Below are 22,426 nucleotides of genomic sequence, written 5' to 3' on the forward strand. Positions count from 1 at the left end.
AGGCATATCCCATGCAGGAAAATTAGGGACTTCCCTCTTCTTCAGGATCACCGACTCTGGAGCCTGACCTCCCTCCAACTCTTCCGAAAACATTTGAAAACTTGGCTTTTCTCTAAAATGCAATGACCCCTCCCTCTTCGATATACTAAGTCCCTCTAAACTTCTCTTTCTAAGTCCTTCTATTTTTCATTGTAGTTCCTTTCTATATCAATTCTTGTAAACCATGCCGAGCTCTACTTCTGTGGAGATGATGTGGTATACAAACTTAAGGTTTAGTTTAGTTTAGGGATAGGTGTTAAATTGTTGATATATCGTAAGGTTTTCCATGTATCCATTAAAATTCTGTTTTCTTTATATAATCTAAGCATTTTAATACTGAGAACATGAAATAGTTGCAGAGGGAACATGAGCTCTGGGAGGACCCAATACATACTTTGAAGCAAAATATAGGATTGATGATACCTATAAAAATAAGGAAAATTTACCCCTCCCTCCGCAATTGGCTTTTGTAAAGATACTAACGAAATTCTAGCAATTTTACCCAGCCAAATAAATTTTGAAAGAATACTGTTTAACTTTTTATAAAGGACCCCTTAAAAAAACACACCCATTTGATAACAAACCACAGGCAATATCATCATTACTTAGTATAAGGGATGGGAAGGATGAGTGGGTATATATGATTAAAATAATGGTTTTGCAGGATGCAGACCTGAAATAACCTATAAGGTGTAGGAGGTCTTATGATCTGACTCCTTATAACCTTATGATACACCCACCTTCTAATTTAGATTTTGTTTGGTGAGAATGTAGTTTGGAAATTATGATTGAAAAAATTGCAAATAAACTAGTTGTTGGTGTGATTGAAAGTTTTAGCACTGGATAGCATACAAGTAAAAGTTTTTCAATTTATAAAAGTCACATATTGATTATCCATTTGCCCACCAGTTCTATAGTGAGTTTTTGTATGTGTAGGACGTTGTTTTAAGACCTGAGCTGTTGGTATTTTTGATATATCAAACTGAAGCAATAATGTCAGTTCTCAAAAACTAAAATTAATAAAAGTTTCAGTACTATGGAACGGTGGAAAACCATGTTGTGTAGGGTGCAGGCAATGCTTAGAAGATATATAATCAACAAACTGTTGATACACTATAAATTCCAGCAAATTTGCCTGCCAAGGAATAGTCGCTACTGGACGATAATGCTCGACTTTACTTAAATCCATATTCAGTGCTTTCAGAATTGGCGTCAATACAATATCAGCAAGCTGACCTGGATATAAACCCTCAATTAAGACTGTGTACAGAAGTAGTCAACCAACATAGTATTTTTTGTTGGAATTCATCTTAATAAAAAGGATAAACGTCCAAAATACACTGTTTACTCGATAAGCATGATAAAACTTTTAAAATCTGTTCCTCTGAGACTTGAACAAAGGTAGTCCAACATAAATCACCAGCAATTCCTAATTCTTCGTTACATAATCTGGCAGTTTTCTTTGGAACTTGATTAAAAAAAATAAAATAAAATAAAAGGACATCCTAAATAATCTTCTCTACTTTAGATTGAAAAAAAAGTCATTTTTTCTGCAGTAGGTACAGACTCTTTTGATATGGAAGTAACAGAATCCAACTTAGTCAGCTTTGTAAAAATTTGAAAAATGGTCTAATTTTTGTTTTCTGACCATTTAATTCTTTTTTCATAATACTCCATTTTTCTTTCATTCAATTTAATTTTATACTCAAAATTTCCCTTTCCATTCTAAAAAAAAAAAATCTCTTCTTCTTTCATTTTCCACCATTTCCTCTCCAACCTTCTACATATTCTCTTAAGTTCTCCCTGAACCTCATCAAACCAAGGAGAGATCTTTTTCCTTCCAATTTTTATCTCTTTAATTGGCACAATCCTATCTAAAGCAGGTTCAACCGAGTTATTCCAAACATCTATCATAGTACCAGCACTAATACTTCCTTTCTTCTCTGCTAAACTCTCCATTACATTTTGCCAAAATTGATCTCTATCAATTTTCCCACAACTCAACATTTTATTTTTAAACTGTTTTTTATTTTTCAACAATTTAGGAACTTTTAAAAAGAGGTCTAATAAATAATGGTCAGATCTTGCCACTTGCTCTCAACAGAAATGGTCTACTAATGGACTTCCCTCTTCATTAGGCATATATCCCACAAAATCTATAGCATGACTCTACAATCTCAGCAGTGCACTCCTGGTGCCTCCCTGCCAGTTGATGTAGGTTATTGCTGTGGCATTGTCTGAGAAGGCATGGACAGCTTTGCCCTCCAAAATGCTCTCCATGCCTGTAGGGCTAGGCTAAAACTAAACTAAAGCTTAACTTTGTATACTGAGTCATCATTCTGAGAAGGCTCGACTCGGTTTATAGCAATTAAATAAACAGGGAATGATTTACAAATGATAAACAGAAAACAGCAAAATTTCAAAAGAATTAATTTTCAAAATGTTTGGCAGAGGAGTTTTTAAAGATTTACGGAAAAATTGAAACGAACTGGAACTCCTTAAAAGAAAGGGGAGATCATTCCAGAGTTGAGAGAATTTAAAGACCAAAGATTGACTGAAGATCTTGACTCCTTTAATTCCTTTTTTAGAAGGGAGAGTTTAAATTGTTGGCTATTTCTTGCAAATGAGAATCGGTAAATGTTCCAAAATAAAGGAATAAGAGGATTAAAGATACCATGTAGAATTTTAAAAGAAATACAAGCACATTTAAATTTAATTCTAAAATAAACCGAGAGCCAATGAAGACTCTGAAGCAAAGGGATTACATGGTCAAATTTACATTTTCCAAAGATCAGCTTCGCAGCAGTATTCTAAATTAATTGTAATCTATGAAGACAAATTTTTGTAATGCCGAGGTAGATAGCGTTACAGTAATCAAGATGAGATAATATAATTGATTGAACTAAGATAGAAAAATGACGGTGATGAAAAATATGTCTAACCTTCCTCAGCCTTCGCAAACTAAAGAAGCATTTCTTGACCAAGGAATTTGTTCTCAGCTTCAAGCGATTGACTGACCAACTCCTCTGCGAGGGTGACCACTGGCTCTGGAAATAGGTGGGTGTTCATGGTAATGAGCTCCCCAGCCAAAGAGGCTGGCATCTGTCGTCAAGGTCTCCCATATGGATATGCATAGAGGCATTCCTCGGGATAGGGACCATGGCTCCAGTCACCAATCCAGGCTGTGCTTTGTCCAAGGCAGCACTGGGTCCAGTGCATGTGACTGCAGGGACCATCAGAAAAGCAGCACCTCGTGTAGTGGGCATAAATGTGCTCTTCTCCAGGGTACTACATCTATTATAGCCATCATGGACCCCTAGCAACTGAAGATAATGCCATGCTGTCTGAGCTGGCCTGTTCTTTATTGCCAAAATCTGAAATCTGAGCTTTGCTCTGTGCACTTCTGGAAGAAACACCTTGTTCTGATCTGTGTCGAAAAGTATTCCAAGGATTGAAGTTTATCACCCAGCCTAGACTCTGAAGAAGCTGTACCACTTGGGTCATCACTGCTTTTCCCTCTGCCTTGGATGGTGCCCTCATTAGCCAATCGTCCATGTAAAAGTGCACCTGTAGCCCTGCCTTCTGGAGGTGCATTGCAACCACAACCATTATCTTGGCGAAGGTGTGTAGTACTATAGTAAGTCCAAATGGAAGAGTAGAGAACTAGAGAACCTCAAGAACTTTCTGTGAGCCAGGAAGATATGAATATGCAGATAAGTCTCCATCAGATCTAGGGAGTCAAGAAATTCTCCCAGTGCCACGGGGGATCTTGAGGGCTGCATTGACTGACTTCAGATCCAGGATTGGTCTCCAGTCATCCGAGTCTCTTTTGGGCATGATAAAGTATATTGAGTATCTGAAGCGCCATTCGCTTTCTGGTACATCATCCATGGCTCCTAGATCTGAGCCTCTGTACCATTGCCAGAACTCTGGCTGCTTTGTCCAGCTTTCCCACAGGAGAATTTATGAAGAGATCCTGAAGGGGTCAAAAGAATTCTAGCTTGTACCCCCTCACAAAAGACATCCAACACCCAGTGGTCTGAAGAGATCTGTGTGCATGCCTGGTGCTTCCAAACCTTTGTCTTGGGCCTTGGAATGTTCTCTAGGAAGCCGACGCTCCAGAGTATTGTTGAAAATGCCTTGAGCCATGAAGATTGCCGCTGTCCGGTAAGGACTTTGGCTTTTGATCTGCTATTCTGGCCAACAGACTCTTGAGACCCTTCCCCCATTACCTGATCCATAGCATTCTGCAGGCGGAACCTTACTCAAGACTCTGCAAAGATCATACAGTGTATCCACTACGAAATCAACTCCCACCACAAGGAGCTGGGGGACACTGCTGTTGTCCGGGTCTTCTGCCCAGCTGAGCTTTGAATGGCATGCTCAGGCGACAAATGACGCCACTGCTGCCACTTTTAGATTGGTGCAGCCTCAAATTGTCTCTTAATGACAAAAGTCTAGTCTATGGTCCTGGGAGTCCTTCAGAACCACTCCACCTTCACTGGGAAGGGAGGTACTTTTAGTAACTTGTGCCACTAGAGAATCCACCTTTGGTGTTTTAAACAGCTGCTGGAACTCTGCATCCATCGGGTAGAGCTTTGTCATAGACTTGGCTACTTTTGTAATGTCTGGATGTGAGGGAAAGCAAGTTGCCTGTGCCTTTGTGCTGCTCATGAGCGAGCACTACATAGCAGAGGTCTGGGGCGGCTCAAGCTTTAATTCTTGGAGGGATCCTGTAATTATTCCCTGCAGAGCGGATGGCTTGAACAGCCTGCATACTGTTGGACCCTATTCAAGGTCTAGGACTGCCCTCCGATTGTGGTCTATCACACCAAGCTGAGCTGCTGAATCTCCAAGCATGGAGGACCCAGACTGAGAAAGCACTGACTGAGTCCCTGACACTTGAGCATGGCTTTGACTAGAGGACCCCGTGCCTTTTGTGGGAAGAAACCTAGGGGCCACTCTAGCAGAGACCCCCCTCCTGGAGGAGCCAGGCCAGCTCCTGTAGTTTAAAAAAGCTTCTTACATCATATGTACGAATTTGGAAGTAAAGCACTCCCCAGGTTGCCTGGAGGGACCTGGCAGGACCTCCCGTGGTGCCTTCTGGGGTTTGTCCACTGGCACGTGGCTGCACTTTGCTAAGGAAACAAACTCTCCATTTTTAATCTCCAACTGAAATTTCTGGCCCAGGAAACATTTCATATGGGCTTCAATCCCCTCCAGAGGCATGAAAAGGGGTGAAACTTGAAACTCTCCCCCCCACATGCTGCATCACATGTGGAACAATGACCCCTCTCGGACAAGCATCTGTTGCAAATCTGGCATAATTCCAAAGCATCTCCCCCTGAGTCCGTCTATGCCCCTTTTAATCAAAAACAAGGGTTTTTTAGGCAGATAGAGGCTTTTAAAATCAAATTTGGAAATCTAAGATGGCCAATATAATAAACATAAAGAATCCCTTATACACATAATCCAATTAACAGAAACTCAAAAGCATGAATATAATGTACAGAACTTGTCAAATTTATGAACACTTTAATACTTTATTAACTTAATTAATATAATTCTAATGGTAATCAAAACATTATATAATTAATATAATTCTAATGGTAATTTAAAACACATACATCCACAAGATTAAAAGACATGTATGAAGACGGAGACAGGTAGAAGTACAAATATAAAGATGGCACAAGGGATACGCTCAGTTCAGTGGGTAAAAATAAACAAAAATGATAACTTAGCTAGAAAGTCCAATGAACTCAAGGTAGCAGATGAGCGGTCCAGCCGTCTTTAGACGAAACCAAGTCAGTTCATTTCCAAATTCAAAATCCAATCAAAAGCTAAAGTGCTGATGTACAATAATAACTCCAGTGATAACTCCAGTGAAGTGTAATGGTAATTTCAGTAATGTAAAGATCTCTAAATCTTGGTACAAAAGAATACTTAAAAGACATTCCACAATTGTCCAAACCCAAAGCAGGGGCATGCTTTTGAGTTTCTATTAATTGGATTATGTGTATAAGGGATTCTTTATGTTTATTATATTAGCTATTTTGAATTTCATTTGCTTTTTGAATATAAGAACATAAGAAGTTGCCTCCGCTGGGTCAGACCAGAGGTCTTTCGTGTCCAGCAGTCCGCACCCGCGGCGGCCCATCAGGTCCATGACCTGTCAGTGGTCCCTGAACTCATCCTATAACCTATCACTACTTCTATCTGTACCCCTCAATCCCCTTCTCCTTCAGGAATTTAGCTAAACCCACTTTGAATCCCTGTATTGTGTTCTGTTCAATCACAGCTTCTGGGAGTGCGTTCCATGTGTCCACCACTCTCTGGGTGAAGAAGAACTTCCTGGCATTGGTTCTAAACCTGTCCCCCTTCAGTTTCTCCGAGTGCCCCCTTGTACTTGTTGTTCCCCACAGTCTGAAGAATCTATCCCTATCTACCTTATCTATGCCCTTCAGGATCTTAAAAGTTTCTATCATGTCTCCTCTAAGTCTCCTCTTTTCCAGGGAGAACAGCCCCAGCTTTTCCAGCCTGTCAGCATATGACAAGTTTTCCATACCTCTTATCATTTTCGTCGCTCTTCTCTGGAAGTCCTCAAGTATTGCCATGTCCTTCTTGAGGTACGGCGACCAATACTGGACACAGTACTCCAGATGCGGGCGTACCATAGCACGATACAGTGGCATGATGACTTCCTTTGTCCTGATCGTGATACCCTTCTTGATAATACCCAGCATTCTGTTGGCTTTCTTTGAAGCTGTCGCACATTGTGCTGATGCTTTCATCCACCAGCACACCCAGGTCTCTTTCGAGGTTGCTTACCCCTAGCAATGATCCCCCCATTGCATAGCTGAACATCGGGTTCTTTTTCCCAACATGCATGACCTTGCATTTCTCTATATTAAAACACATCTGCCACTTTTTCGCCCACTCTTCCAGCTTCGTTAGGTCTCTTTGCAGGTCTTCACAGTCTTCTGTGGTTCTAACCCTGCTGCAGAGCTTGGTGTCATCTGCAAATTTGATAACCTCACATTTCGTCCCTGTCTCCAGATCGTTTATAAATATGTTGAACAGGAGCAGTCCCAACACCGACCCCTGCGGAACTCCGCTCGTGACCCATTGCCAGTCTGAGTACTGGCCTTTTACTCCAACCCTATGTTTTCTGCCCGCCAACCAGTGTTTAATCCATCGGTGTACATACCCCTCCACCCCGTGGTTCCACAGCTTCTTAAGCAGCCGTTCGTGGGGTACCTTGTCAAAGGCTTTTTGGAAGTCGAGGTAAATGATGTCTATGTTCCCCTTTGACCATCTGGCTGTTTATTCCCTCAAAGAAGTGTAGTAAGTTCGTGAGGCATGACCTTACCTTGCAGAAGCCATGCTGGCTCGCCCTCAGCTGCCCATTCTTTTCTATGTGCTCGCAGATGCTGTCCTTGATCAGTGCTTCCATCATCTTTCCCGGAACTGAAGTCAAGCTCACTGGCCTGTAGTTTCCCGGGTCACCTCTCGATCCCTTCTTAAAGATAGGCGTGACATTTGCTATTTTCCAGTCCTCTGGGATCTCCCCAGTTTTCAAGGATAGGTTACATATTTGCCGGAGTGTTTCCGCTATTTCCCTTCTCAGTTCTTTTAGCACCTGTGGGTGGATTTCGTCTGGGCCCGGTGATTTGTTGCTTCTCAATCTATGTATCTGTCGGAGGATGTCCTCATGGCTTACCTCTATTCGCTCCAGCTTTTCATCTTGATCCCCACTTATGGTCTCCTCGGGTTCTGGTACATTGGATGTGTCTTCACTCGTGAAGACCGACGAGAAGAACTTGTTTAACCGGTCCGCTACCTCTTTTTCCTCCTTTATGTCTCCATCATCCAACGGTCCCACTTCCTCCCTCGCCGGTTGTTTCCCCTTTACGTACCTGAAGAACGGTTTGAAGTTTCTCGCTTCCCCAGCCAACTTCTCTTCGTACTCTCTTTTTGCTTTCCTAACCACCCGGTGACATTCTTTCTGGTGTTGTTTGTGTTCTTTCCGGTTTCCTCAGTTTGGTCCTTTTTCCACTTTCTAAATGATGCTTTCTTGTCTCCTACTGCCTTCTTCACTTCCTTTGTTATCCACACCGTTTTTTTTGTTCGATTTTGTTTGCACCCTTTCCTAAACCTGGGGACGTACAGGTTTTGCGCTTTTTGCACCGTGTCCTTGAGTAGGGACCAGGCTTCCTCTACGGTCTCCATTTTCCGTGAGCTGTTTCTGAGTTTTTTTCACCATTTTTCTCATAGCATCGTAGTTTCCTTTTCTAAAGTTGAGTGCTGTCGCTGTGGTTCTCTTTACTTTTGATGTTCCTACCTCTAATTTATACTGGATCATATTGTGATCGCTGTTCCCTAGTGGCCCTACTACTACCACCTCCTTGGCAGGTCCCCCTAGTCCGTTGAGGATGAGGTCGAGAGTGGCATCTCCTCGAGTTGGTTCCTTGACCAGCTGTTCCATGAAGCAATCCTTTACAGCCTCTAGGAACTTGGTTTCCCTCGCACTGTTGGAGTGTCCAATACTCCAATCTATCCCAGGGTGGTTGAAATCCCCCATCACCATCACACTTCCGCTTATGCATTCCTGCCTCAGTTCTGCTTCTAGATCATTGTCGCTTGCTTCTGGTTGTCCAGGTGGGCGATAGTATAGTCCCAATTTGGTGTCAGCTCCCTTTCTCCCTGGTAACTTAACCCATAGGGATTCCAACCCTTCCGCCCTCATTGCCGTATCCATCTTGGTCGACTGAATGGAGTCTTTTATATCGCTATTCCTCCACCCTTCTTGTGGTCGTCCTGTCTCTCCTATAGAGTTTATACCCTGGCAGTACAACATCCCATTTGTTGTCCTCAGACCACCATGTTTCTGTGATTCCAATTATGTCAAGGTCTTCTTTGTTGGCCATGACCTCTAGCTCTCCCATTTTGGTCTTAAGACTCCTTGCATTGGTGTACAGACAATTTAAGTCTCGGTTTTCTGCTTTCCCTGCCTTGTGTCTTCGTGGTTTGATTCTCTTGTCGTCGTTCCCCTGGGCTGCCAGCCCCTGAGTTTCTTTTAGTTCTTCGCCTTCCTGTGGTGCGTTTTCTTCGTCCTCAGTTGGCTTCCTCATTCCTGCATGTCCCTCTAGTTTCTGCTGTTTTTCCTTCTCTTCGCTCTCTGTTATTACTTGTTCCTTGGACCCCTGTAGATCGTCCTTGAGTCCTCCTTTGCCTTTTTCCCGCTTGTCTTTGAGGCTTAATTTGCATTTTTCCCGTGCAGTATCTTCATTGGATACTCCTGTCCGAAGCGTCGTCTCCAGATCGGCTGTCGGCTTTCCCCCTCTCGTCAGTTTAAAGCCTTGTCTATTGCGCTCTTGACATTATTTGCCAGCATTCTTGTTCCTGTTGTGCTCAGGTGCAGGCCGTCCTTCCTGTAGAGCTTTTTCTTTCCCCAAAAAGTTGACCAGTTCCTAACAAAGTGGAAACCTTCCTCTTCGCACCATCTCCTCAGCCATACGTTTATTGCTTGCAGCTCGGTCTGCCTCCTCATCCGCCCTCGGTACTGGCAGGATTTCTGAGAACGCTATCCTCCGTGTCCTCAGTTTTGTTTGATAATCTAAGATGGCCACCATGATAGCGATTTTAGCACCTAAAATGGACCGTGGAGGCAAAAATGAAACATCATAAATTCAGGGAAGAGGTTTTTGGTGGTAGGGTGAGCCTGCTCCCAAAGGAACAGTCCCTGAGCCTCCGGACAGTTAATGCAGGCTGACCACACAGGAATTATGTAAAGCATGTGCCTGCGGACTATAAACATCTGTACTGAGTCTCTATCTTCTTGCAGCCAGAGATGTTTCCGGGGAATCAGAAGCCTCTGCAGCACCAAAAGCCTCACTTATGGAATAAAAACCTGAAAAAGAAAGAAAACAAACGTGAGCAGAACAGAGTAGCTCCTATAACTTCACTTTAAAGAATAAGACTATGGAAATCTAGCACAGCCCAGAGAGGAGGAGGAGCTGAAGAATATATAAATTCGGTTCTCCACAGACTTTGCAGTAAAGGAGGGTAAATACCTATTGGTCAAGACTGATATTCCTGTTGCAGTAGCAGTTTGAATCACCTGTCAGACTCTTTGCCATTAACTTTAAATAAGGTGAGTGACATCTGTCTGTAATGGCCTTTTTGCATACTAAGGCTGCAAGAGTCTTGGAAATATTATGGCCAGACTAACATGGAAATCAGAAGCAGTAGACAGTAGGTCTGAGTATCCAATTCATACAGTTTTTACTTAGGTATGTTTTAAAACAACTCTACACTGTCAATACATTGTATCAATAAAGGGATAAAAATATATTAAAAAGCATAGATAACATAATAAAATTGTGATGTATTTCACCAGATTAAGATTAACAAATTATTTGCATTTGTTAACAGCAACAGATTATCAACATAAGTGGGGAAAAAACCATTAAACGTCTCATAGCATCCTCTGCAAAAATGTCAATGTCACTGAATGATTTTGCAGCTAAAGCATGTGGCAGACATGCATGGCTGCAGCAGAGTACACAAAGCTCCTTGCTAACTTTCTCCTGATGAATCCACATATCCTTTCTGAAAGCAGAGTAGTTCTAAGTGAAATTGCCCTTCGTGGGGAAGGACTACACTGGTTACCCCCTTTAAACTAAATCACCTGTCCCTCTGTCCACTTCCTTCATCATTTAGACACTAGCATGTGGGCCTTGGTTGAGGGTGCTCCTGAAAACCTCAACTCTTGTTGACATTACCATTTGGATTTCTGTCACGGGAGATGGCTCTGACTGCGAGAACCATCTGTCTATACAGGCGATTTTGTTGGCGCATGTAAGAGATATGCTGCCCTGTCAAAAGCTGCATCAGAGCAATGTGGTCTTGTTGCTGCTGCTGCAGGAGTGCCTGCTGCTGCTGCAAGAGTGTCTGCTGCTGCTGGAGGAGCAACTGCTGCTGCTGAATCAAGGCCTGGTTCTCCCTGCGATGCCGGTCCTGTGCTGTGCTTATGCACTGCAGCAGCCTCTCTGTCCTTGCCTGAGACTCTCTCTGCTGGCGCAGCTGTGCTGTGTATCTTGCCTCCCTATGATGTTCCAGGGCACACATGTCCCGAATGTTTAGGCGCCAGGAAGAAGTACGTGGCCGTTTAAGGCGTGTGTTGGCTTGTGTCCTTTGGCAAGGTTCAGGTTGGCCATTCTGCGACTCCCCAGACCAGCTTGGGGAATGCTCAGCTTCTTCATGCTCCTCATCTTCTGTGTCAAGAAGCCTGTGTCTGCGGCCAGAAGAAAGGATGGCAGAGGATAGGGGTGATGGTGGGTGGGACACTTCTTGGGGTGGGGAGATGATACCAATGTCCATTTCTGGTTCACTGAGATCATTGGTGGCAACAGGGGAAGCCAAAATTGGTGTTTGGGGTCTCATGTCTTCCTCAGAGTGCTCCGAGCCTAAGACCAAGAAGACAATATAAAGGAAGTCAATATGTAGATTTTTACAGGTCAAGCTGAGTTACTTGTGAAATAGCAGATAATTGTTTATATTAAGAGAAATATTAATTGTTGAGGTCCCAGCATCTGGTTTCATCAGTAGTATACATGTGATGTGGAAAGACCCAGACTGAAAGCATGCACGTGCAACAGAACACAAAAGCATAACGAGAGAGAGAAAGAAAGAAAGAGAGAGAGAGTGAGAGAGAGAGAGAGAAAGAAAGAAAGAGAGAGAGAGTGAGAGAGAGAGAGAGAAAGAAAGAAAGAGAGAGAGAGTGAGAGAGAGAAAGAGAGAGAGAGAGAGAGAGAGAGAGAGAAAGAGAAAGAAAGAGAGAAAAAGAGAAACAGAGAGAGAAAGGGAAAGAGAGAGAACAAGCCAGTGAAAGAGAGTAACTACAAAATAGAATAAGCCAGAGAAAGCCTAGATCAAAGAAGGGCAAAGTCAAAACAACATGAAATGGAGCTTGCCAGAAAAATGGAAGCATGCTAGAGGAAGTGTACATAAGACAGAGTATGTGAAAAGAAATGAATCAAGGAATAAATAAGAGAAAAGCTTCTCTTTATTTCTATACAAAGAGACTCAAACACTGGTGTTGCCTCAATAACAGTAATGCAAACTCATTTCACTACTGGGCAATTTGTGACAAAATACAAAATATAGTGGACACACACAGGGGCTGATTCTATAAGTGGTGACTAAAATGGCAGGCACCTAGAATAATGGTGTCTGCTGTGCGTCAGTCACGTTCAGGCACCACTTAGAGAATTGTGGCTACCAGCGCCTAACAATGAACTTAGGTAGGTTCGTTGTACAATCATGCTAGAGGTGCTAAAACCTAAGGCCAATTCTGCCCCTAAACACACCTACTTAGGCGTGCAGCATCACTAAGTGGCGGTAGATGCCTGGGAGTTAGCCACTGGTCCCCGGAAGAACCAAGATTAAAAAAAAAAAATCTTTTAAATCAGCTTTTAATGGTACGATCAGTTATTGTGTCACTTAAAGACAATTAAAACAATTAAGTTAGGCACTATCTAGTTGGGTATGGCATCTAACTTTAGATGGCCTTTACATAATTTCCCTCTTTGGGCCTATTTAGCAAACCTACTGTTATCATAACAACTCTAAATTCCCTGACTCAAATAGCAACAACTTTACCTATGAAAAAGCAGCACTACAAATATCCCCTGCTGTTAAAACAGAATTAGCCACACAACCATCATACTCCCATCCCAGTTATCATTATTTAAATATCTCATCTAATCTGAATTTATACATCACACTTATCCAAAAATAAGTTCCAAGGTGATTTACAAGTAAAGCTGGCTTTAAAAACAAAAAGGTTTGGAAAAGTTCCTGAAGGAAAAGTCCGTAGTTTGCAGTTGAGACAGGCATGGGGTTAGTCACTGCTTGCCCTGGATTGGTGGCATGGAATGTTGCTACTATTGGGGTTTTTGCCAGGTACTTGTGACTTGGATTGGCCTCTGTGAAGACAAGATACTGGACTAGATGGACCATTGATCTGATCCAGTAAGGCTATTCTTATGTTCTTCATATAGTGAAATACAATGACAGAGACATTATGGTTACAAGTTTTTAAAATTTCATAGTGGCGAGTAGGGAGGGTCAGACATTAAATTACAATTTTGGGAGATTTTCAATGTGTGTATATCATGTCTGGGATAATGCATTGCTGTATTACTGATGATAGTTTTCTTGAGGGGTAGCAGTGTTCAAGTATAGGCTGACAAGGCCTGTCATATAAGTAAGTTTTGAATATTTTTTTTTTTTTTTAAAGCTGAGGTAGTTCAGTTTAGTCCTGATGGTTGTTGGGAGACTTCCGTGTTTTGATGGTTATATAGGTGAATAGGAAGTTATAGATTCTTTTGTATTTGACTCCATTGGATGAAGGAAGCAATAGTAGATTTGTGCCCTGGATCCTGGGTGTGATTTGGAGAAGAGCTGAATTATTTACTCTCTAGGTGTTAGAATGTAGTGTATGGAACATGATGCAGGATAGACTGAATGTGATTGATGCATTTATGGGTAACCAGTGAAGTTTGTGGTAATATTCCGATATAACATTGTACTTTTTTAGTCTGAAGATCAGTGTGATTTGAATCATTTGTAGTTTGTGATGTAGAGAGGAACTTAGGCCAGCGTAGAGTGAGTTGCAGTAGTCAAGCTGTGAAAAGACCAACATTTGGCCTAAGATGCAAAGTGGAATATGGAAGTAGGGATGGATAATGCTTGTTAATATATTTATTGGTCTGTCGACATGGTAGCACTTTCTTGGTCTACTCTTTTTTTTTTTTTTTTTTAGCCAAGAGAGACCTAAAAGGATGCCATGGGTAGAAACATTTAAAAAAGATAAACATGGTTAGTTGGGATTCTTTGAAAATGACTCATGTATGTATTGAATTTTGTTAAGTTTCTTCTACATGCTTCATCCCCCATACTTTGCAAAACCTTCCAGTCTTTCCTTGCCTCATTTTTTTGAATTTGAAAGTTAACTTATAGATCTGCAGGTAAGCTGTCTAGAGGGTTTGAACATTATCTTCGAGCAAAAATAATGATCACCACCAGGATCCTGAGAGTTCTCTGCATTATTGTTTTTGTATACTTATCATTTTATTTTACTGCTATTACTATTATGTATTTTTTCTCTGCTTTTAGTTTTTAACCAGCTTATGACAAAGTCCATATGGATTTTAAACCTGTGAGCTTTACACCAGTCCTCAAAGCAAAAGCACACACATCTAAGAACATAAGATATGCCATGTTGAATTAGACCAAAAGTCCACTGAGTCCAGCAACCTAACAGTAACTAATGAAAATCACATATACCTAGCAGGATTTAAAACAGTAGATCCACTTCTTGTTGTTTACTCCCAACAATAAATGATGGCTTTCCAAGTCTACAAAGACTTTTCCTCTAGGAACACATCTAAACTCTTTATCATATCAAACTATGCTAAATGCTTTGACCATATCCTCCAACAAATGCCACAGCTTAATTTTATGTTGAGTGCAAAACAAAATGCTCTCCAGTTTGCTTTGAATCTGCTATTAGTTTCATGCAATGTCCTTTTGTTTTAGTGCAGTCTGAAAAGTTAAACAACCATTTCCTATTCAAGCCCTGTTCACTTCTTCATCAAGCTGAAGAGCACTAACCTCTTTAGCCCTTCTTTATAAGGAAGCCATTTTATCTTATCACTTTGGTCACCCTTTTAGTTCCACCATATCTTTTTTTTTTTTAGATGGGGTACCAAAACTGCATATACTCTTCATAGTACAATTATATTTTGAATCAATACAAAGACATTATATCCTCCTTTCCTTTCTTAACTATTTACTGTACTTTCCTTTGAAAGCTTCAGAATTTAGTAATTTGTATGAATGGACAGAAAATAGGCTTTTTGCCATAATTTTCTACATTTCTATCCTAATGGACATCGTAGAGTATAAAATAACTAACTAGATCCAAGAAAGCACTGGACAAGCACAGGTACAATTTTGTTGAAAAAGTACTCATTTAGAGTTGAAAATGTGAGGTACTTCTATATCAGTGGTCTCAAACTCAAACCCCTTGCATGACCACATTTTAGATTTGTAGGTACTTGGAGGGCCGCAGAAAAAAATAGTTAATGTCTTATTAAAGAAATGACAATTTTGCATAAGGTAAAACTCTTTATAGTTTATAAATCTTTCCTTTAACTCTCTTCCTGGCCAATGTGCGAGATCACACCAGTGTCAGCTGACTTGCAACTTCCTGCAGCCGTCGCATATGCCGGGACTCCTGCCTTCGCGTATCCGGCAGATAGACGAAGGCAGGAGTCCCGGAATTCGCGACAGCAGCAGGAAGTTGCAAGTCAGCTAGCACCAGAGCCTCTCTTCCTGCCCAGAGTGAGAGATGGCGTACAAGACCATGGGGGGGCCGTGGGCTGTGAGTTTGAGGCCGCTGTTCTCTCTCTCTATTTTTTTACCTTCCTTGACCTAAACCAGTAGTCTAAAACTCGTGGCCCGGGGGCCACATACGGCCCGCCAGGTACTATTTTGAGGCCCTCGGTGTGTTTATCATAATCACAAAAGTAAAATAAAACAGTTTCTTGATCATATCTCTCTTTAGCTATAAATGACAATATTATTATTAAGACTTAGCCAAAAGCAAAGATTTATAAACTATAAAGAGTTTTACCTCATGCAAAATTGTCATTTTTTTAATAAAACATTAACTATTTTTTTCTGAGGCCCTCCAAGTACCTACAAATCCAAAATGTGGCCCTGCAAAGGGTTTGAGTTTGAGACCACTGACCTAAACATAATAAATTAGTGGCCCCAACCCTATCCTGGAGGCTCACAAGGCCAACCGGGTTTTCAGGATAGCCCTAATAAATATGCATGGAGCAGATTTGCATGCCTGTCACTTTCATTATATGCAAATCTCTTTCATGCATATTCACAAAAAGGGTGCCACATAAACATCTCACCAGAACTCCTTTATAGGTCATGGTGAGTCCCTCAAACCTACTATACCCACCTGCCTACCACCCCAATAGCCCTTATGGCTGCAGGTGCCACCTACATGGCAGTACAGTAGGGTTTTGGTGGGTGCACATTTTTCACCATGAATGCAGTGGTTAGAGTGGCTTATGGGCCTGGGTCCTACTCTCTATGGTTCACTAGCCCACCCTCCAGACTACTTAAGCCACCTCTGTGCAGCTCTACTAGGCTTTCCTAAAATCGGTACTTTTTTATTCCGCATTTTATGGCGGTGAGGGGGGGGGGTGTTCAGTGATCACTGAGGGAGTGTGTGGGAGTCTGTACTTTGTCCCTGCAGTGGTTAGACCTGTTTTTAGATCGCCTAAGTCACAACGTATAAGTTCCGTCTAGGCAGTCTCGGTAAACTTTTGATTATCGCTGCAGGATGACTAAGTCTAGGTTGGCCCACATCCCGCTTATCTCCCTGCCCTAACACTCCTTGAAAAACACCTCTTTTCACTCTGGGTGTACAGTGGCACTGAAAAGGCCTAAACTGCTTTTAAATATATCTAAAATCTGTTTTGATTATTGGCGCTTGGACGGCCTCTGTCTTTTTTTTATCATCCAAGTACCAATTTAGGCTGTTTTTTAGACGTATTTCCATTTTGATTATGTACCTCTTATTCTATATCATCTTATTGCCAAATAGTTTTTCCAGCTTCCCAAAATAATGCATGGTCAACTCTTTGAGCAACATTGCTTTTATTATAGTCTTCTCATTTCTGAATAGAAGTGGAATTGTAGATCCTTATAAAGATAACTAGGAAATCATCCCCTCCATCCCTCATGAATGTCTACATCTATCCCAATATCCATCCAAAGTTGCATATGGTCTTGTATTATCACAGAATCTATTTCCATTGCCCCAACCCTGGAAAAACCAACTTTAGATTGTATTTGTCTTCTGATCTTGCTTCCGTCACATGAAAATAGGTTATATAAGTATATTCTCACACCATTGGGTGGAGCATACACCACATTATCTAATGGGTCCAGATTATCCACTAGAAACAGCAGCCTTTTAGAATAAATTGGGATCTTACCAGCCCCACCTTCAGGTATCCTGTCTAAGGAAGGAATCATAATCATATTAAAGTCTCCCACCATATCACAGGTATGTCTGTCCACTCAAGCCAGTGTTATACAAGATCTCACAAAAAATGTTTCCATCCCGATTCAGGGCATATAAATGTTAGCTAGCACCTACTCTTCACCCCATCATTGACGCTACAAAAAGATACATCTCTCCTGAGATACAGGAAATGGCTGGCGGCAATGACACCTGGCAGTTGGTAACCTCTTCCACAGGTAAACATAGAAGATCCCCCCCCCCTCTTTCATTTTCTTCATCCTCTTCTTTTTCTTCCCAACAGGCCAACCCTACATCAACCCCTCAACTCGTCCTGAAAAATAGATTCCAGATTCTTCAGGAAGAAGCTGCCGACAAGGTACAGGAGCAGGCCCAGCACGAAGAACTCGAAGAACAGGAGCAGACCCAACACGCAACCCCATCTGCTGACCGATTTCCCCCTCCACAGCGGAAGAAGCGCAGAGTTATAGTCATTGGGGACTCCATGCTGAGGGGCACCGAGGGACCAATCTGCAGACCGGATGCACACTCAAGAGAGGTTTGCTGTCTGCCTGGAGCCAAAATACGGGACGTCACCTCCAGCCTGGGTAAACTACTTACACCTCATGACCATTTTCCTATGCTTCTTATCCATATAGGTACGAATGACACTGCCAGGAACACCCCGGAGACCATCACCAGAGACTTCGGAGCCTTGGGTGAGAGGCTGAAGCAGACAAGTGCGCAGGTGGTCTTCTCATCAATCCTACCAGTTAGAGGCAAGGGAAGAGCCAGAGATGAATGCATCCGGAGAACGAACGAATGGCTACGAGGATGGTGTCGAGATATGAACTTCGGATTCCTGGATCATAGAGAGGCACTGCAGGGACTACAGGGACCAGACGGACTTCATTTGACCAGCAGAGGTAAGAACATCTTCGGACACCGACTAGCCCGCCTGCTTCACAGGGCTTTAAACTAGGTAAGTTGGGGGAGGGGACCTACTCATATACTGGTGTGGAAAGGAACTATTCTGATGGGACGAATCGACACTCTATTTCCGAGGTAAGGACCCAATTTGCAAACAATTCTCTAGGAGCCACACAGACTCAGTCAGGAATAGCCTTACAGGGACTCAACAAATGCAAAGTGTGGAGGGCCATGTATGTTAATGCACACAGTTTAGGCAATAAAATTCTAGAACTGGAAACTGAAATTAGGGATGCCAACCTGGACATGGTGGCAATATCCGAGACTTGGTTCACGGACGCACATGGGTGGGATATGGCTATACCGGGGTACAATCTACTTCGTCAGGACAGGAAGGGCAGGTTAGGTGGAGGGGTAGCACTATACATTAAAGAGGGCATCAAAACCACCAGGATCACTGATGTCAAGTATACCGGGGAGTCCCTCTGGATAAACCTGGCAAGAGGTGGCAAAAAATGCCTGTATCTTGGTGTCGTATACAGACCTCCAAGACAACCGGAAGACATGGACGCAGAATTAATTGAAGACATAGAGAATATAACTCTACGGGGCGACACTGTACTGCTAGGAGACTTCAACATGCCGGATGCAGACTGGAACACATTTTCAGCAACAACCAGCAGCAGCAGGAGGCTTTTGACCTCCATAAAAGGAGTACATCTCAGACAAATGGTAACGGAGCCCACTAGGGCCCAGGCGATCCTAGACCTGGTACTCACCAACGGGGAAAGCGTCTCAGATGTCGCGGTAGGAGATAAGCTAGCCTCCAGCGACCATAACATGGTATGGTTCAACCTTGGGAAAGGATCCCCTAAATCAATTACAAAAACAAAGGTGCTCAAATTCCGGGACACCGACTTCGCACGCATGGGAGATTTCGTTCATCAGACGCTGCAGGACCAAGCAGAGACCGGCAATGTGGAAACTATGTGGTCGTACCTGAAATCATCTATACACGAAGCAACTAATCGCTACATAAAATCAGTAGATAAAAGACAAAGAAACAACAAACCCCAATGGTTCACTGAAGAGATCTCGCACCTCATTAAGGAGAAGAAAATAGCATTTCTTTCCTACAAACGTACGCAGAGAAAAGAAACTAAAGTAGAATATAAGACCAGATCTGCAGCGGTCAAAAGAGCAGTTAGGGAGGCCAAACTTCGAGTGGAAGAAACTCTGGCAAAAAACATTAAAAAAGGGGACAAATCCTTCTTTAGGTATATCAGTGACAGGAAAAGGAACACAGACGGTATAGTACGCCTTAGACAATCGGACGGAAACTACGCGATGGCAGATTCAGAAAAAGCAGAACTACTAAATGAATATTTCTGCTCAGTCTTCACCCGCGAAGCACCGGGACACGGACCACAGTTGATGATAAAACAAGACATGGATGACCCATTTCAGAATTTTGAATTCACACCTGGGGACGTCTACAACGAACTGGCAAAGCTAAAGGTAAACAAGGCCATGGGTCCGGACAATTTACACCCAAGAGTGCTCAGAGAATTGAGAGATGTTCTGGCGGAACCGTTGACAATGCTATTCAATCTCTCACTAAGTACGGGGATAGTTCCGTTGGACTGGAAAACAGCTAATGTCGTTCCTCTACATAAAAAGGGTTGCAAGGCTGAGGCTGCGAACTATAGACCGGTAAGCCTCACTTCAATAGTGTGTAAACTCATGGAAACACTAGTTAAATATAAATTAGATACGATCCTGAACGAGGGAAATCTCCGGGATCCCAGCCAACATGGATTCACCAAGGGTAGGTCATGCCAGTGCAATCTAATCAGCTTCTTTGACTGGGTAACAAGAAGACTGGACTCAGGAGAGTCCTTGGACGTCGTGTACCTGGACTTCAGCAAAGCGTTTGACAGCGTCCCACACCGCAGGCTGCTGAACAAGATGAAATCGATGGGATTAGGAGAGACTCTAACTGCATGGGTTAAAGATTGGCTTAGTGGCAGACTTCAGAGGGTGATGGTTAACGGTACCTTCTCTAAAATGTCAGAGGTGACTAGCGGAGTGCCACAGGGTTCAGTCCTGGGCCCACTCCTCTTCAACATATTCATTGGGGATCTAACTCAAGGGCTTCAAGGCAAGGTAACCTTATTCGCTGATGACGCCAAACTATGCAATATAGTAAACGGCTATAATCTACAGGATGCTATGGAGCAAGACCTGCGTACTTTAGAAAAATGGTCCTTGATCTGGCAGCTGGGCTTCAACGCCAAGAAATGTAAGGTCATGCATCTCGGTAACGGAAATCCTTGCAGGACCTACACCCTGAATGGAGAAACTTTAACAAGGACTACGGAAGAACGAGACTTGGGAGTAATCATCAGTGCTGACATGAAAGCAGCCACTCAAGTGGAGAAGGCTTCATCTAAAGCACGGCAGATGATAGGTTGTATCAAGAGAAGCTTCGTCAACAGGAAACCTGAAGTCATGATGCCATTGTACAGAGCCATGGTGAGACCTCATCTGGAATACTGTGTGCAATTCTGGAGGCCACATTACCGTAAGGATGTGCTCAGAATTGAATCGGTTCAGCGGATGGCCACCAGGTTGGTCTCGGGGCTAAAGGGTCTCCCGTACGAAGAAAGATTGAGCAAATTGCAGCTCTACACTCTCGAAGAGCGTAGGGAGAGGGGAGACATGATTGAGACTTTTAAGTACATCACGGGACGGGTCGAGGTGGAAGAGGATATCTTTCTTCTCAAGGGACCCTCGACCACAAGAGGACATCCGCTCAAACTCAAGGGAGGGAAGTTTCGTGGAGACGCCAGGAAGTACTTCTTCACGGAGAGAGTGATTGAGCATTGGAACAAGCTTCCAGTACAGGTGGTCGAGGCACGCAGCATCCCAGACTTCAAGAACAAATGGGATACCTATGTGGGATCCCTACGAGGTCATGCCAAGGGATAGGGTCACTAGGACTTGAATTGGCGGGTCAGTAGAATGACAGTATAATTATTGTACTTTAGGGGTCAGTAGACTTAAGAGGGTGGGTAAATGGTGTGGGCAGACTTGATGGGCTATGGCCCTTATCTGCCGTCATCTTTCTATGTTTCTATATATCACACTCATCACAGTATATTTCAGACTCTTCCCCCAAAATATTGGTGCTCCCAAGTAAGTCAAAATACTTCCCCTGCCCAATTTCTTGTAAACAGGCTACCTCCCCTGCCCAATTTCTTGTAAACAGGCTACCTGTATCCATTGCAATCTGAGCTTTTTTAAACTTTTATAAAGTTTAATGCACAGGCCAATACCAGCCACATTCCACAACACCAATATAAGTCCCTGCCCACTCAATCACCATCCACAAAAACTTCCCAACAAAATATCCATCCAGATTCCTGGATGCCCAGGCTTCATACACAACCCCTCTCCCATTCAAAACCATAACTGGCTCATCCCCGATCTACCTTTCGCACCATTTTATATTTCCAGGCACCTCCCGCATATGTAATACCTATCTGTTTGCCTTCCCCTCCCTGAAGGGCTGTATCTACAAGAGATTCCTTGATAGAACATTGTCATTCCAAGCTGGCAAATGAAATAAATGTCTAACCACCCTCATTTCAAATACGCCCTCCTACCAAGCCTTCAGGAAATCAATCAAAACCTATCTCTTTGACAAATTTCTCCGACTCCTCCCTGCCTTACTGTATCTCTGTTAAACTTATTGCATAACCGACCTATTTCCGGTCTTACCTAACCATTCTCGACTCACTAATGTAATTGAATCACCCCACCAATGTAATTGACATTATTCTCTGTTACTTCGCTGTCTATGTACAGTCTCTTCCTCTGTAAACCGCTCTGAACTGCTTCTGGTATTGCGGTATACAAAATAAAGTTATTATTATTAAGGACTTCCCTTCATGGTAAAATAAGAACATAAGCAATGCCTCCGCTGGGTCAGACCTGAGATCCATCGTGCCCAGCAGTTCGCTCACGCGGCGGCCCAACAGGTCCAGGACCTGTGCAGTAATCCTCTATCTATACCTCTCTATTCCTTTTTCCAGCAGGAAATTGTCCAATCCTTTCTTAAACCCCAGTACCGTTCTCTGCCCTATTACGTCCTCTAATAGTCACCGTTACACCTCGTTATCAATTCCCCTCCCAAACCTCCCCTTCCCTAACTCTCTCATAATCTTTCCATAACACTTAATATCGAGTTATTTACTTTTCATGATGTTCACTCTCCCTCATCCTTCAGAGAAAACCCAATTTCTGGACCATCCAACCATAAACACTGAAATAGAA

At 42.8% G+C, this 22,426-nt stretch overlaps 1 protein-coding gene across 3 annotated transcripts in view; it reads right to left on the minus strand.

Annotated features, from left to right (window-relative positions):
* Positions 1 to 10,301: 10,301 nt before the first annotated feature.
* Positions 10,302 to 22,426, minus strand: part of LOC117361380 — a 138,110-nt gene continuing 125,985 nt past the window's right edge. For all 3 annotated transcript variants that reach the window (XM_033946624.1, XM_033946622.1, XM_033946623.1), the window contains one exon: positions 10,302 to 11,510. In XM_033946624.1, the coding sequence (XP_033802515.1) occupies positions 10,807 to 11,510 (704 nt within the window). In that variant the 3' untranslated portion in view covers positions 10,302 to 10,806. The remainder of the gene's footprint in view (positions 11,511 to 22,426) is intronic.

Source organism: Geotrypetes seraphini, chromosome 5 (assembly GCF_902459505.1).
Source record: "Geotrypetes seraphini chromosome 5, aGeoSer1.1, whole genome shotgun sequence".
Taxonomy (NCBI): Eukaryota; Metazoa; Chordata; class Amphibia; order Gymnophiona; family Dermophiidae; genus Geotrypetes; species Geotrypetes seraphini.